The sequence below is a fragment of the Phyllostomus discolor genome, chromosome 10 (assembly GCF_004126475.2).
Source record: "Phyllostomus discolor isolate MPI-MPIP mPhyDis1 chromosome 10, mPhyDis1.pri.v3, whole genome shotgun sequence".
Classification (NCBI taxonomy): Eukaryota; Metazoa; Chordata; class Mammalia; order Chiroptera; family Phyllostomidae; genus Phyllostomus; species Phyllostomus discolor.
Genome location: NC_040912.2, coordinates 1,722,321 through 1,738,976, shown reverse-complemented (window position 1 = coordinate 1,738,976; position 16,656 = coordinate 1,722,321). Strand labels below are relative to the sequence as shown.

Here is a 16,656-nt window from a genome sequence, read left to right as displayed (position 1 = left end):
GCGTGGCTACCCGCGTCCATGTAAACTGCTCGTTATAAGCACAAACACCTTTGTTTGAGCACACACACAGCGATAAGTGCTCAGACGGAAGTCGGCAGGACAAGGGGAGCCCGGGCTTCCTACCCAGGAGGCTGCGGCCGGAGCGTAGGTGCCAGCAGCAGCGCAGGCCGGGCCCCAGCCCCAGCCCCAGGCGGCGGGCCTCCGGGGAGCACGCGCCGGCTGAGCCGCGGGGCCGTGAACTCCAAGGCCTGGCGCACAGGTAGGAATGTGATTCTGGGTGGGCACCCGCCTAAGCCCCAAGGCCTTTGGTGCGGCGGCAAGGACTTTGAACCCCGGCTGCAGACTGGCCTCCCCGCTGTTAACGACACCGCGGGGACCCGCTGGGAGGGCTGAGGGAGGGGACTCGGCACCTTACCGAGTGCAGGGTCCCCGGAGGAGCGCCTCCTCCCACGCCGACCACTCGGACCTGTGCCTTCCCGGTCTTTTATTCCCAGTCCCTTGTGGGTCAGACTTTCTCACTAGCCCAAACCTCTAGTTCTGCCTTGGGGTGAAGTGAGGAGGAGTGTGAGGGTGAAGTCGGGGCAGATCGGGGCGCCCGGGTGACTGGCTGGGGCGCCAGCCTGGGCTGCTTCTGCTGCTGTTCCGGCCCCGGGGGCCGCCCTGGGCGCCTCCGCGGGGCTGTGCAGCCCCAGCGCCGGGCAGGGCGGCCTGGCAAACTTTCCCGTGCTTCAGGTAGGAGCTCCCGCTCCAGCTCCAGCCCCAGCCCCAGCGTTTCCGATTTCCCAGGACGGGGGACGGGGGCGGCGCGTTTCCAACCAGCCCCCGGGTGCCGCTGGGCAGGGACCCACTTTGGGACCCTCCGCGCTAGGTGTCTGCCGCGCGCAGGCAGGTTCAGTGGGGCTCCACGGTCTTCCCGGCCCGGCGACGCTGGTCACTCGCTGCTGCTCCTTCTGCAACCTCAATCCTGCCCACGCCGGTCCGCCCACCTCGCCCTCCTCCCGCCGCGCCGCTGCCAGGTGGTTCCCCTCCCTCCGCTCCACCCCGCCGCCGCCTCGCCGCCGCGCCTCGGGCCCCCACCGCCCCGAAGCAGCGCGCGCCCTCCCTGGGGCGGAGGTCCTGGGAGCCGGCCGGGCGGGGCGCTGCGGCGGGGGCGGCGCTCGGTGGGCGCGGCGGAGCCAGCCGGGCGGGGGTGCAGCGCACCTGGCTCACAGCCCCTCCCCGCGCGGCCCGGCCCCCGCCTGCCCCGAACGCCTCCAGCCCCCGCCTGGAGGCCCGCGGCTGTCCTCCGCTGGCGCGCGTGGGCGGACGATGGGTCAGCGCGAAAAAAGTGAATGAGGACGGCGGCCGCAGCGAGCGCCTGACTCGGCCCGGCCCGCCGGCTCCATGGACGCGCCGTGCGCCTCGGCGGCCAAGCCCCCCACTGGGTAAGCGGCCGGGCGGCCGGGACGCGGGCGGCGGGGAGGGCGCGGGGACCCGGGGAGTGTGCGGGGCACCGGGGAGAACGCCGGACTGCGGGGCGGGGGCGCAGGCAGCAGCGCTTGCTGCGGGCGGGGCGCCCCCACTCTGAGGGGAAAGGGGTTGTGTACTTTCTGTGCTCCGGTCGTTGCCCAGGCGACAGTGTCAGGCAGAAAGGGCCCGAGCCCTTTTCGCGCGCGCGCGTGAGTGTGTGCGGGCGCGCGCCCTTTCCCGGGTCCCCGCAGGCAGAGCCCGGCCGAGCCCCCGCAACCCCTCGGGCCACGCCCCGGGGGTAAGAAGGCGGCGGAGGCCCGGAACTCCGACTCCAGCCGCGTCTCCGGGGTGCCGGCGTCTGGGGCCTGGGATCCCGCAGGGCGAAGGGGCGGTTCCAAGCCTTGGAAGCCGCTGGGCCCCGTGGTCGCGGAGGGTCGTGTGGAGGGCACGGCCTGCAGGTTTTCCTGACAGTCGCCCCCGTCCCCGACTTTATTTCCCGGGGCCCCGGGGCAGTGGACAGAGCGCCGGCTGGAACCGAGCTGACCAGGGGCCCCGGCCTTGGACCTAAAGTCAGGGCTTCCGGCCCGGCCGCTGCCGGCACCTAAACGGCGTGTTTCCGTCTCACACCTCGCGTGTGCGGATCACGAGCCGCACGCACACTCGGCTCGCAGAAAAAGAGTCACCTCCCTCCCACCGGAGAAACACCCTGCCCTTTGCCGGGGCCGGAGCTGGCGCTGGAACCGCGCGCGACCCAGCCAGGCCGCGGGCCTCGCGCAGGGGCGCGCGCCGTTCCCGAGGGCAGGAGCCGCCGCCCGTGAGTCCTGCGAATGGAATGAGCGGGGCGGCGGCACCTGCTCCCCAGGGGCCCGCTTTCCGCTGGGCAACCGCTCTCGAACCAGGCCGCTTTGGGGACAACTAATCGCTTCCCTCCGCACTTGCGTCTCCCTGACTCACCCCGCCCCGCGCCTGCACCAGAGGCCTTCGAGCTGGCTGCAAAACAAAACAGAACGGGACGAAAACCCCTCCCTCTCGTGCCAGGAAAAAGTGAGCCAGGTTAGCAAATCAAATAATGCTGAGGCCGAGGAATGTTGACTACAACTTTTTTTTTTATTGCACTTGGTGGTGGTTATGTAATTCCTGCTGAACAAACAAATCACACCCCCCCCCCCAGAGGAAAGTAAGTGTGGGCGCCACCAGGACAGGGGCGCGAGCCGCAGAGTCACCTTTGACTCTGCGTTTCCCTGGGAGACTAAGTCACTGAGTCACTGCCACCTGAGATGGGACCGTCGCGAGAGAGTGCTTCGAAGAGGCCGGAAACAGTGATGAGAGGGCCTGTGAAGCATTCGGAGAATTCAGACGGCGGAAGTGCGACCCGGAGACGCCCCTTTCCCGCCTGGGGCTGCACCCAGGGTGTGGTCCTCACCGCCTTTCGGAGCTGGAGCTCGGGGGCCTCTGACCGTGCGTCCCCAGAGACGTGCAGGACGCAGGGCGTTCGCTGTGACAAGGCTGAGATGTGGCCTTGTCGCCACCGATGCCTCTGGTTCCCGCCCCGCGTGCACACCCCCAGCACCCAACCTGCTTCTCGGCCAAGCAACAGGGGCGCACAGCTTGTGACCTCTATGATCCCCAGTTAGTTCACCCACTGGTGTTTGTTTGAGTGCCTTCAGGAAGAGGCATGGAGAAAGTATCCATGTGCTCCTGTGTTCCAGACAAGAATTGCCTGTTTCATAACAGGGTCCTGTGGGTTAAGGCCAGGGAGAGAGCCGGTCTGGGGCGTTTTGAATCTTTTATATCACGTAGGTGTATCGCTTGCTTCCAGGAGAGATAAGGAGTGAGATTTCTGGCTTAGGTGCATGCTTGGTGGCTTGGTGGCCGTGGGGTGCTGGTGGTTCTTTGGGGGAGTGGGGGTCCCCCCTCTGAGACCTGCTCCTCTGTTGCCTGACAACGAGGCTGACCCCCCTGCCCCCGCATGCCCCCAGGCCATCCTGGCTCTCCAGGGGAATAAATGTGGTTCCCCTGGGGCTTCCCCGAAATGCTTAGCAAACCAGAAAGCAGTTGGCGATCAGTTTTCCAACTGATGTCACGAACGTGACTCACTCCGGCGTAGAAAATTGCTCGTTGGGCCCGACGAAGGAAGGGGATTTCATGTTGCACAATCGGCTCCCCCGGAGCCCCCTCCCCGCCCCGAGGGCTGCTGCAGGGGCTGGGAGGTTCGCGAATGCAAATTCACGGATCGAGTGTCTGACTGAATTATTCATAGGCAGCTGATTCCTTATCTTTGCTGGGAACACAAGCAGGTGTGTTTAGTGGGATTGAGATTGTGTGTGTCCCTTAGTCATTCTATTAAAACAACGGCGTGTGACTCATTTCACTGCTGGGGAAAACGATGTTTCTAGGAAGGAGGACGCACTCAGGGAAACTCCCGAGTCAGACTTGGCGTGACCTCAAGGAATTTTTTTGCTCAGCGGAAGTGTCATGATGGGCAGAGTGTCCTAGACCACCGGGAAAGGCAAGTTGCCTTTAGGTAAAGTCTTAAAACGTGTTTGTCAGAGCCTCCCCATGGCTGGTGGTGGGCCACAGGGCCGCGTCTCCCACGGGCCCGGTGCGAGGAAGGGTCGGGGTGTTCGGGCTTTGGCAGAACACGGGTGACGTTGTTCCTTAGGGGGCAAACGCACGTTCCCCTGGAGCGGAGCGCTGTCCAGCGGTGGGGAATGCCCCAGCGGCCGCGCGTTGGGTGGATGGCCGAATCCAAGCCCCGAGCTTCCGGGAAACTGGGCGGAAGTTTCCAGTCAGTTTCATCCGCAGGAGAGCTTCCTGCCGACACAGCTGGCATTCCTCGCTCTAGCAACTTAATCACGTTATTAGCACAAGGAATACTTTTTGAAAATTGATTGAAGTGGGGAACTTGAGTGTACCCACTTACTACTGAGGACAGCAGGCCTGCTGCCCTTGCAGCCAAACACAACAACGTTTTTCCCGCAGCTCTTACAAGCGTGCAAATACTGATGGCGTGTCAAGTGTGCGCCCTAGGAAGACACTTACGTGGGTAACTTTCTTTTCTCTGAGTTTTCTTGGAGTTTGGCTAACATATTAGAGAATGTGTTTACATTGTTTAAAATGATCGCATGTATAATGGTTTGTCCCATTAAGTTTTTCCCATTTAATTTGAACTGTGTTTTTAGAAGAGGTTACTTCTGAGCTGTTCTTTTTTTTTCTACTAAATTTATTGGGGTAATACTGGTTAGTAACATCATATAAAGGAGCTAGTCTTTATGTAGACAATTCATCCTAGAATGTAGAAGCCAGGTGTGATTGATGTGGAGTAGAAAGTGGGCCTAGGAATTTTATTATTGTGTAGTTACAATTTTTCTTAATAAATGCAAGGGGTCAGACACGCCCCTGATACGATATCAAACAATCTTAGAGCGTTTCGAATATGTCCCAGTGTTTGCGGCTGTGTGCATGTGCCGGAGCTAACAGATGGTTGAATGTGCTCAGGGCCAGGCCCCCGCCTCCCGGAACCGCATCTCCGGCATCCCCGCCTCTGGCCTCTGCCCTCTGCCCTCTGGGTGCCCCGCGGAGGGACAGCCCCACACACGCAGGGCCGCACCCCGGGGCCCCTTTAATTTGGGATCTGGGAAGAGAAGCCATAAACTCCGTGTGCGCCCGAGACGGCGGCCATCATTATTGAGAAAACAAGATTATAGACTGTGCCTACAGGCCGTAATGAGTGGTTGGGGTTTCTCGGCCCTGCCGTGCTTGGCTATTAAATTTATCATGAAGCATCGTCTTAAAACTGATGAGACGTCTGAAAAAGGGAGCAGGAACATTTGATAGTGAGTGTGTTCAGGGCGAGGAGGCACAGATTTAACCTATGGGGGCACTCGGCTCTGCCGTAGCTGTAAACGGGCGGACCCAGCTGTCGGAGTGAGGGCTTCACTCCCCGTCGCTCCGCTCTCTCTGCATCCACGTCCGATGGCCGGGTCCGGGAGCTTGTGTGTCGGTTCGTTTCAGTCCCACATTTCCAGTCGCTTTCCACCGCAACAGAACACTGATTTGGTGTGTGTATGGATGCCTTTATGTATCTTCATCTTGTACTTTTTCTCCACTTAAAATATGTGACATGGCCTACTATTGATAGATAGAGATAACATGCCTTCACGATCAGTTTCACATTTTAGCCCCGCGCCCTCCCACTGCATACCTTGGCTTCCTCCCTGTCACCTGTGCCCCAGGCGTCCACTGCTCCGGGCCACCTGCTGGCTTCCAGCGCCCGCACAGGTGGCAGTGGCCGCAGCCTGTGGCCTCACTTTTCCTCCCTGTGTCCCTCGGTTTGGACGTTTCCCTGTCTCTCCCTGCGGTCCTGTTCAACTTCCTTCTCCTGGGTGGTTTCTGGGCTTTCCTTTGCATCTTACAAAGCTCCCAGCGGCGACTCTCTCCCAGCCCCGACGGTGCTGATGCTCACTGGGTCTCGCGGCGTGCTGGGGGGGGGGGAATCCCCGCAGCATCTGATTTCCCGCTCCTGGCCCCCACCCCACACCCGAGGAGCAAGCTCCCGTCCCAGCTGCGAGGGGCCGTGCAGCCTCAGGGGTTCCCAGGCTCCCTTCTGTCTCCTGCAGGTCAAGCCCAGTGAGAATGCACACATCCCACAGCGAAAACCACTTCCACTTAAAAAGAAAAAGGAAGAACAAAGGAAAAGCTTTTCAAGCAACCATGAGCACACAGTTTATTCAGTTGCGTGTGACCGGGCAGGCTCCCAGACCGCACACCAGCGTGCAGGCCCGCCCCACCGACACCCCGCCCCCGGGGCCTGCAGCCGCTTTGGCTACGTCAGTGGCGTCCTTGTCCCCGCCCCCCATGCATATGTCTGACACGAATCCACAAGGATGAGCCAGATCCCACATGGTGTGGTCCTTGTTCATGACCCCCCCCCCCCGCCTTGCCCCTCGGCTCGGTGCCCGAGAACCAGATGAGGAGCCGTTCACTGTGTTTGGGTCGCTTTTGCCTTCCGATGGCCCATTGTCCTCTGTCGGTGTGGCAGGTGTTGCTGCCTCCTACTGAGTGCAGGGGTGGGGGGCGTGGTGCCTCGGGCTAGGCGGGCAGTGCTCCCAGTCCTGGATGCCTCCTGACTGGTCACAAATCCTGTTTGCCTTTCTGCGACCCTGGCCAGCCAGGCAGGCCTAGCGGAGGGGTCGCAGGCTCAGGAGCACGGAGCCCGGTGGGCCCCGCCTGGGCGGAGCGGGACACCCTGTCCCTCCCTCCGGAGTGTGGTTCTGGGCTTCGTTGCTCCACTCCGTCCCGGGCTCCACTCCGTCCCAGGCTCCACTCCCTCCCGTGCTCCACAGCACCTGCACCGCTCTGCCTCCCCACCCACCACGCACAAGAGCTCGGTTCCTCCCTGTGCTCGCCACCATGGGCCCAGCCTTTACCTGCCACCGAAAGGCCCGGGGGAGCGGGCCCAGAAGCCAGGGGGCTTCAGCCGTCTGTGCTGAGAGGGTCCTATTCCTAACGCTCTGTGAGGATGAGGTGGGGGGAACAGCCTGACAGGTGACCCTGCCCCTCCTCCCAACACCAGAGCCTGAGAGACCCCGGGTTTCCTCAGAACGGGGGTCGCTGCAGGCCCCGGGCCCTGCTGGAAACTCGTCCTCAGGGCTCCGAGCGGAGCCGCCAGAGGCGGGGCAGGGCACGGAGTGTGGCCGTGGCGACGGGACCAGGCCCAGCCGGCAGCTGGCGTCTCTCTCAGCAGCAGCGCCCCTGCATCTGAGCCCAGAGAAGGTGGGCGTGACCCCTGACCCCGCCCCACCCAGGAGAGGGCTGCCACCTGAGGGTGGCGGGGACCGGGCTTGTGGGTCAGGGGGCCCACATTTCTCTCGGACCGATGTCTGTTCTTGTCACCCTTGCTGCACCCACCTTGGCTTCTCGGGAAGGGGTACCAGCCGAAAGGTGGGGAGGGAAGGGGTTTCCGAGTCTGAGCTCCTGGCGTGGCTGCAGGGGGGGGGGGGGGGACGTCAGGGCTTCGTCCTCCCTGCTGGCCTGGGGAGGGGGGGGGGAGGGCTGGTTCCCCAAGATGCCGGGCTCTGGCCTCGGCATCTGCGCCGAGAGAAACACCCGAGGAGTGGACCCTTCAGGTGCGTGTGAATAGCTCCGACCACTAAAGAGTGGGTGAGCGCCATGTATGTGTGTTGTGTGTGTGCATGTGACTGTGCATGTGAGTGAACACACGTGTGAGTGTGCACACACACGTGCCCGCGGGAGGGAGGCGGGAGCTGACTCCCAGCACTTGGCCCAGCAGTGTGCTCCCAAAGCAGACTCCCGGCCTGCCGTGTGTGTGGGGGAGCTGCGTTTAAACGCCCGTGGGCGGGCGTGCTCAGCCAGCAGCAGTGGGTGTGCGTGCTCCGTGGCCGGCTCCGGGGCTCCACGCAGCTCCGCTGGCCGGGGCCCGGTTCCACAGGACAGGAGCGGAGCCCAGCAGCGTCCAGGGCAGGACCCATCAGGCTGCCAAAGGACAGACGTGCCCCAGCCAGAATTCCGGCATTGGCCACTGAGAGCAGTGTGCTGCCAAGGTCCCCGTGGTCCACCCGTCTGCCCACCTGCCCCCCCCCCCCCCCCGCCAAAACCCCGCGTGTCTGTGATTATCAGGTGGAGTCGGTCTGGGGTGGAGCTGAAGACTTTCTCCCGCCCTCTCTGGGTCGGAACCACCCCCACACAGCGGTGGTTAACTCCGTGTCCTGGCACCGCCCCGCACGGGGGGCGGGGATGGCAAATGCTCGCAGACGCTCACAGACGCTGAGTCACCGGTTCGATCCCCAGAGCTGCCGGGGGAGGAAGTCTGTGTACGCCCCACGCCCGAGCCCCCGGAAGCTCCATCCACCCTCGCCCCTCAGACGGGTCTGATCGTTTTCCCGAGCAGACCCGTCGCTGAAGAATATGCCGGAGTGAGGTCAGGGTGTGCAGGTTTCACAATGTTCGAAAGAGTGTGAAAACTAGTTGGGAAGCTGCACTCTTTTAACTGAAAAGGACTTTAATCGAACTATTTCCTCACTCTTTGTCCGTGTTTTCTCACCGCAATGTCTCACACATGTGGGATGGTGAACTTGGGGCGACACGTTGTTCTAGACGGAGGAGACAGGACTGCCTCACTGCAGCATCTCAGTCTCCTTGTTGGTGGTGACATCCTGCCGCCAGCAGCAGACGGTCCCCTGCCCTGCACTGGGCACGTGCACCCCCACCGGCCCTCCCCTTCAGGCGGCAACACCCCCGTCCAGTGTCGGGGTGGGACTCACGTGGCCCTGGCGGGCCTGCCCCCCTCCTGGCGGTCCTCGCAGCACTCGAGCTGGAAGCCCGGGACACGGTTTCCAAAGCCCCTTTTCCTGAAGCCACCGCCGGCTGCATGCAGGAAGCCAGGGTGTCTGTCACTCAGCTGTGTCTACACCGCCGACGTTTCTCAGCCACGTCTTCCTGAAGCCACAGTCACTCGGGGGCAGCGGCGTGGCTGCTTCCTCCTCGTACGGGGCCCTCGTGACGCTCCCCCCCCCCCGCCCCGGCCGCCACCGCGTGGATGTGTCTCCAGACGCTTAACTCCTGGGGCCGGCAGGTGGGAATGTGCCGTGTGGGAGGCACTCCCGGGGCTCGGCCAGCGAGGACCACGCCCGGCCGCCGTGGTGGAGCCCAGAACGGGTGTGTGGGCTAGCGTGGAGCGCCGGTCGAATCCCAGCGTCTCTTCTCTCCCGGCAACTAGGCAGCCGGGACCCGGCGGACGGATGGGGAGCCGTCTCAGAGCCCGTCTGGTGGCCTGGGTGCTGCTGCTCGCCCCTCGGTCTCCGGCCCCCCTGTGGGGAGGAGCTCAGAGGGAGGAGCAGGGCCGGGTGGGGCCCAGCAGAGCTGGCCGCGGTCCCCTGGGTCTGGCCGTGCTCTCTGTTACCAGGGGCTGTCGGGGGGGGGGGGGGGCGGACACGCTGGCCGTGTCAGCAAGGCCCACCCACCAGGCGCCCCACCGGCGTCCAGTCGGGGGCTGCTGAGTGCCAGGCAGGCCCCGTGGACACGTGAGTGCATTCGACTGTGAACCCTTCAGTCCACGTTGGCTGCCTCCTGTCTCCAAGTTTTATACAAGGGCCTAAGACATGTCTAAAAGGGTCACCCTGAAAGTGAGGTCCGCCCTGTAACTGTCAGTGAGGCTCGGGGGCCTGTCAGCTTGCCCCTGCGCCCCGGAACACCCTGGTGTGTGGGCCCGGGGCCCGCGGCCGTGGAGGGGACAGCAGCTTGCTTCTGAGCCTGCGGCCTGGTGAGGGCCGCGTGGTTGCCGTGGCCGCAGCAGCACGTTAGGGGAGCCGGGCCAGTGATTTAGCGCGTGCCAGGAAGTGAGTCACCCTCCCGCCCGCCTGCCCGCCCGTGGGGGCGGCGGCAGGCAACATCCGTGACGCTTGGATCCCTGAGCTTTCTGCCCAGGGTCCTGTCTTCCTGTGGGAGAGTCGGGGTGCTGTTCCCGGGGGCCGCAGTGAACCCAGGTGAGCACCCCGCCTTCCGGAAGCAGCCTCAGCACCGGCAGGGAGGCTCCTGGGAGACACGTGCTCTTCCCACAGTGCAGCTGGGAAGGGCCCCCCCACTGCCTCCCTCACGGGTGGGTACGGAAGGGGGGGACGTGGAAATAGACTCACAGGAGGCTCTTCCCGGACGCTGCCCTCCTGACCCCTCTGTCTGGGGGCGGGGGGGGCATGGACGGAAGTGTGAGCGGCGTGTGAGACAGGGGTGCTCAGAGGGGCAGCGGAGTGCTCGGCCGTACATTTAAAGTTTGGGGGGCGGGAGGGAGACTTCAGTTCTAGGGCCAGCCCTCCCTCCAACCCAATCCGTGCACCCTGTGGGCAGAGAAGGGGGGTTAACACATGGAGAAGGTCAGGCGTTGCTATTTGTGCTGAGACAGAATTGACGGATACGTAACATTGTATTCGCTTTAGCTCTACGATGTGGCAGTTTGGTACATGAGTATATGGTGAAACAGTTACCAGGGGAAGTTCGGTTGATATCCTCGCCTCACGCAGTCACAAAAGACACTCTCTTCTGGAGGCGAGGACTGCCAACAGGCGCTGAAGCCGGGAAGCTGGCCCGGGCACGCGCATCAGGATTGCCCGTCCTGGTGTGCGAGGGCCACCCTGGGGGCTGGGAGGGGACTGTGGGGGGCCCGCAGGGGGCCCTGCGAGGTGCAGAGCCTCGAACACTGTCGGCTCTTTCCATCCGCACCCTTGGGGGCCTTCTCCTTTCCCCAAGTCCCGTTCCCCAGGGGCTTTCGGTGAAGACCCGCCTCGGCTTCTCCCGGGGGTCCTGGGCTACCGGCTGTCCTGTCCTGGCTGAAGGTGCTTCCCCCGTTCGCCCATTCCATCGTCCATCCTCCCGGGGAGGCCTTGAGTGACCTGTGTCCCTCAAGGTCTGCCCCAGCTTCTGGGCGTGGGCTTGCTCTGAGGGAATGGTGGGCGTGGGGCACCATTGTCCTCCGCCACCAAAACGTCCTCCCCGAGGCCTGTGTGGGTGCATCTCACTGCGCTTCCCGTGGTTTAGGCTAGTGGCTTTGGGGATGGGCAGCCCCACTGTGTATCAAGCACTCCTTGGCCCCCGAAAAGACGTGAAACAGCCTTTGTAAAAGAACGCTTTGGTGAGAACAACGAAACCACAGCAAGACAGTGAAGCCACGCTGAGTTCCTCTCTCTTTGCCCTCATCCGATTCTCTTCCAGCCTCGGAAGGCCAACTCCAAATGGAAGTCCTCTGTGGGGGTTATTCCTGTGCTCACTTTGCACCCCATCTGCTCCCACAAATGGGTGTTTAAGGACAATACGATCCATGTTCACTGGTACAGATCCCCTTTAGGTGGCATTCGTTTCATTAGCTATAAATTTTTTTCCAAAACATCAGAGTGCATTGAAACGCACCCACGCGCTGTCATCCTGGGTGGGTGTGGGCACGCTGCCCCCCACCTGACAGAGTCCGAGTGGACGGGGGAGGACGGGTCCCCCAACAAGCGTCCCTCGCGGAGCTGTTGGGGAGCTGGGAGCCGGGCGCCCCAGGAGCGCCCACAGAGGAAGGGCAGCCCGTCCCGCTGGCAGGGCGGGGCCGCGAGCCAGCAGGGTTATTTTTATGAAAGGCCTTCTCAGAAGGAGGTGGCGCTGAAACAGTTGTTAAATATAACACCCCCCTGCCGACGCCCGGAGCTGCCGGGCGGAGCGGCTGGCAATGCCGCGCCGAGATCAGCTCACGGACACCGGCACCGGGAGCTGCATTCGGTGGCCGTTCCTTTTCCCCTGACAGTCGGAGAGGAGAGCGGGGAGGTGTGGGCAGGTGCAGAGGACAAGCCTCCCGGAGGCTGTCAGCACGGGGCGCCGGTCCCCGGGAGGTCACGTGTGCTTTGCCAGGGTGGGGGAACCCTGACCTCGAGTAGACGTCCCCGTCGGTGGGACAGGGCAGCCATGACTGCTGGCGCCGCCCACACTCCTGGGAGTCTGCCTTTCCTTCCGGTTAGCGGGGCGGCATCTCACAAAAGAAGTAAATCCAGGAACGTTGGTGGGACAAGTGACACAGGTGAAGCGTCTAAATCTGTGTCAACCGCGCAGAAGCCAAGTGTGGTGAGCCCCGCGCTGGGTCCCCAGACACAGGTGCCCATGGGTGCCCCTGGGCCAGCGAGAGCAGGGGCAGGACCGCACCCAGCCGTCATTCAGACGCCATGGGGACTCACATGGCCCCCGCCCGACGGAAGCTGAGGCTAACTGCTGTCCGGCAGGGGCTGAGGCTCATGTGCTGAGGTCGCCACGTGGCCGGGTGTCCCTAAGGCGCCGCAGTGACCGGTCCTGCGGCCAGCGGCCCTGTGGGTTCTCACAGACACGCTCGGTCACGCTCTTCTCCTCGGTGTTTTGGAGAGGCCCTTCCCAGAGAACGTGTCCGTTTTCCTCCATGCGATGGAGACAACGCACCGCCGGCCGCACCCGCCAGTCGAGGTCAGGGTGGGCTCGCACACAGACGCCGGAGCGCACGGGCCGGAGAGTGTTGGCCGTCGTTTCCGCCTTTGCAACAGTCGCCCGCAAAGATTCCACGCCCTCCCGTCCGGGCTGGAGGCTTCCGGTGCCTCTCTGCAGCCGGGCAGCCACCGATGCGCAGTCTGTCCCTGCAGGCGACTTTGTGAGTTCTAGAATCTTCTCCGAGTGGCGTTGTGCCGTGCACACTCGTTCTCATCTAGTTCTTGTACGCGGCACAGCCGTGTCGACATGCAGTTACACCACGGCGTCCCGTGTACCGTGGCGGGGCGTGTCACTCACCGAGGCCTTTACAACCTGCCTGCCTGTTCTCTCGTCGACACACGTGGGTGTGCGTGGCTCCGGGCTTTGCTCCTACGAACGTCCATGTGTCGTCTTCCTGTGGACCTGCACCCCCTTTTCTTGGGTAACTACCAAGCCCCACGGCAGGCGCATGTCTGAAAGGAGTGGAATCGCTCCACCCGGGACGGGGTGGGGGGCCTCCACCACAGGGGGGCCTGGCACCCAGTGAGCACCCACCCCGGGGGCCCTGTGGTCCCAGGGGTCCAGGTCTCGGTCACTCTGGACGTGCCCGGAGCACAGACAGCCGGCTGGGAGCTCGCCCCCGGGCCCCACCCCGGGAGGCTGGCCCAGGTACACCTGCCCAGTTCTGATTCAGCCCCTTTATTCTTACATCATTGTCATTTATGTTTAAGTCGTACTCACCTTGAAAGGTGAGAAAAGATCACTTGGGTTCGATGACTTTTCGGGGAGCTTCCCCAAGACTCCGTCCACTCCGTCCAGTGAATGACTTCAAGTGACAAAGACAGTTATTTTTCTTTTCCAAAACTACGATGGAAGTGTGAAAACACATAAAAGTAGAGGACAAAGCACAGGGGCTCGCAAGTGCCCCTTGTGGAGCTTTTACATTTTAATTTCTGGGGGGAGGAGCGTCGATACTTTACGTGCAAGGCCCGAGGGCCGGCTGACCGGTGTTCGCACACACTCCCTGGGCGCCGCTCACTGACGGGCCACCGGGACTCTCCTTCCTTCCGTCCGAGCGCTGAGCTTCCTGTTCCCGCGGAAACCTCCCAGGCCATCCGCAAGGCCACCGTGTGGGCTCCTAGGAGGTGCTTAGGCTGAGCCCGCCGGTCAGCACCGCTGGTCCGAGGAGGAGATGGCCTCCGTCACCTCCGGCCAGGCTGGCCCCTGCTGGCCCCGCCACTGCCAGCGTCTCCTCGCTGCCTTCCCGTCTCTTCCTGTCCCTGCAGCTCCCTCTGCGTCTCGGCCTCGCTCCCGTCTGCCTGTGTGCCTCAGCCACCATGGGGGGGAGGGGGTGCTGTGTGCCACGTGTGCAGATTCTCGCTGTCCCCCCACCCCCAGGCCCGTGCTTCCTTCGAGGAGGGTGGGGGCGGGTCGTGACCTGGCAGCACAGGGCGATACTGTCCCGGCAGGGACCAGCAGCCCAGAGCGACCAGCATCACTCCTGGGGTCGTCCGCTGGAGGCGGGAGCCCGGAGCCTCTGGGAAGCTCGGCCCTGCGTCTTCGGGGACGTGTGACTTGGCATTTACCGTGACTCTCTGAACCTTCCAACGCTCAGGGAGCAGGGAGGGGGCTGCGGTGGTGAGCGGGGCGGGGGAGGCAGCGGGGTACGCAGCTGTGGGGTTCCCTCTGGGCTCTGGGAAGACGACTCCGTCCTTCGAGCCCCCCCCCACGCCCTGCCCCGCCTCTGCATCTGCGTCTGCGTTTGTGTGGGGAAAACCCACTTCTGGGCCAAGACAAGATCTGAAGGGAGGCCGGTCAGTCCCCCCGGAGACTCCCTCTCCTCCGGCCTGGGTCTTGGGCTCCCGGTGACCTCTGCTGGGGCGGACCCTGGCCTGTTGCTTCCAAAACCCAGTTCCCCGGCCGGCCGCCAGCCCTCAGATTTCCAGGTCCGACTGATCAGATGTGCCTGTGGCGCTCCGTGGCCTCTGGTCTCCAAGGGCACTGAGGACAGGCCTGGTGACCGGCCCGTTGCCGTGTGTCCCCGTGATAGTGTCTGACACCTGATTGTGTTTGCTCAGGGCCAGTCCCCCGCCCTCGCACGAGCCCTGCGTCTCTGGTTCAACTTGACCATGGGCCCAGCCCGAGTCTCCACAGCTTCTGTGCACATGACACCCCCAGCACTCTCTTGGGGCAGCTCCGTCCATCATCCTGCATGGCTGAGTTTCTCTGTCCCCCTTGTGTCCCCGAGGCCTTGGCGCAGGGCCTGTGTCCAGGAAGGCTGATGGCACCAGAGACAGAAAGCTGGGCCGGGGAAGGGCAAGTGAGCAGAGCTCTGGCCAGGAGAGTGGTCGACGCCCTGGGCAGCTAGGGGTGTGCTGCTGCCCGTGGCTGCCACCGTGAGAGTGGGACACGTGCCGGTCCTCAAAGGGGGCCTCTTTTTCCCGGCCCTGAGAGGAAGCCTGTGACTCATGCATGGTTGTTCCGGTCACTGCTGCCCACGTGCAGTCTGTGCCTTGCTGGAAATGTAACTCCTGTCCTTCCCCAGAAACAAGACATCTACCAAGAAGGGGCCGCCAGTGGGCAACTGGGCTCTAATTTGAAAGCAGAGCCTGGCAGCCAAGTCTAAACGGGGCCCTCTGGGCAAACCGCCCGCCTCCACGCTGCCCTGCCCACGGGCACTGTGTTCTGGCCACTGATCAGCCCTTATAAAGGAGCTCCTGGGATCCTATCTCCCCCAATAGGACTGAGACTTCCCCCATCCAATCAGAGCTGTGCTGCCGTGTCCTCATTAGCATCTTCACAGAGCAATCAGAGCAGCTCCATTCCAGCCAATCAGGACAGTGCTTGTTGGACCAATCACACTGTGAGGATTTGGAGTCCTCATTTGCATGAGAACTCACCAATCGAAGGCCAGAGGCGGAGACTGCTGTCTCTTTGTCAGCTCCCCTGGGGGTGGCAACCACATTCTCCTTTCTTTTTCTTTTTTCTTTTTTTAAGATTTTATTTATTTATTTTTAGAGAGGGAAGGGAGGGAGAGAGAGAGAGAGAGAGAAACATCAATGTGCGGTTGCTGGGGGTCATGGCCTGCAACCCAGGCATGTGCCCTGACTGGGAGTCGAACCTGCGACACTTTGGGTAAGGTTCTTTATGTAATGTGCATACAACTCCTCGGTCACATATGTGATTTGCAAATATTTTTCTCCCCGTCTGTGCTTTGTCGCCTTGCTCTTTTAACTGTTCTAGAAAAGTAGAGGTTTTTAATTGTGAGGAAGCCCCGTATTTTTTGCACTTTATGGTTTAGACGTGCGTTGGGTACTGTGCCTAAGAATTCTTGCCTAACCCCAGGCTATGAAGATTTTCTCTGGTTTCTACTTTTCCATCCACCTCTGCAATGAATTTTAAGTAAACTTTCATACAAGGTGTGATATTTAGATCGAAGTCCATCTTTCCCTCCTATTCCTCTTGGTTACTGTCTTCTTTTTCTTCGGTTGAATTGGTCCCTCCCCTACGTTTCTTGGGCTGTATTTCTCATTAGAATTATCTGGGTTTTCGCAGCAAACTGGAAAGCCATTATAATGTCACGACTGAAGTTCACATCTAGAATGCGTCTGGCCCCTTTCACAGGGACCGGTTGTGAGGCCCCGTAGTAAGTCACTGGGTTTGTACCCAGCTAGGCCCTACGGTTATTAGCCTCTCGGTGCTGGGCCAGCGCACAGGGTGGGGCCTGCGAGTAATTTGAGAGTGGCAACAGCTGTGCCAGTCCCCACAGGGCCACAAGTGTCCTGGAGGCGAGGCCAGCCACCCGCCGGCCTCATGGTGCGTGGGCGCAGGGATCGGTTGGAGGGAGGCGTAGAAAGAGCCAGCATGCCCAGCCGGTGCCGCCGCTGGCTCTCTCTGTCACTGCCTGCTGCCTCCAGCCCGAAATCATCTGGACAGGCCTCGCGGGTGGAGCGCTGTGCCCGTTGTCCAGATGGCAGCTGTCGCTGGTTTTACTGCACGGAAGCATAGTTGGGGGGTGGAGGCTGGTGCACAGCTCACTGGCGTGGCTGCCTGCGATCATGGACCTGTTCTAAATATAGCACCCTCCTCTCCGGTGCGGCCAGGGGGAGGGGGGGGACGCGAGTGGCCCTAAATGGGAGCGAGGCCCGTCCCTGCGCCCCGACTGTACCGCCCACACACGGACGGGCCCAGGTCTCATTCAGTTAATCTCCGGATCAGATTCCCCCGTTC

General features: G+C 62.3%; 1 protein-coding gene across 3 annotated transcripts in view; it reads left to right on the top strand.

Moving 5' to 3' along the window:
• Nucleotides 1-1,028: 1,028 nt before the first annotated feature.
• The window catches only part of COBL (cordon-bleu WH2 repeat protein), a 113,551-nt gene continuing 97,923 nt past the window's right edge, over nt 1,029-16,656 (top strand). For 2 of the 3 annotated variants that reach the window (XM_036010385.1, XM_036010384.1), the window contains exon 1: nt 1,029-1,424. In XM_036010385.1, the coding sequence (XP_035866278.1) occupies nt 1,384-1,424 (41 nt within the window). In that variant the 5' untranslated portion in view covers nt 1,029-1,383. The remainder of the gene's footprint in view (nt 1,425-16,656) is intronic. The other variant, XM_036010386.1, reaches the window with a different exon arrangement.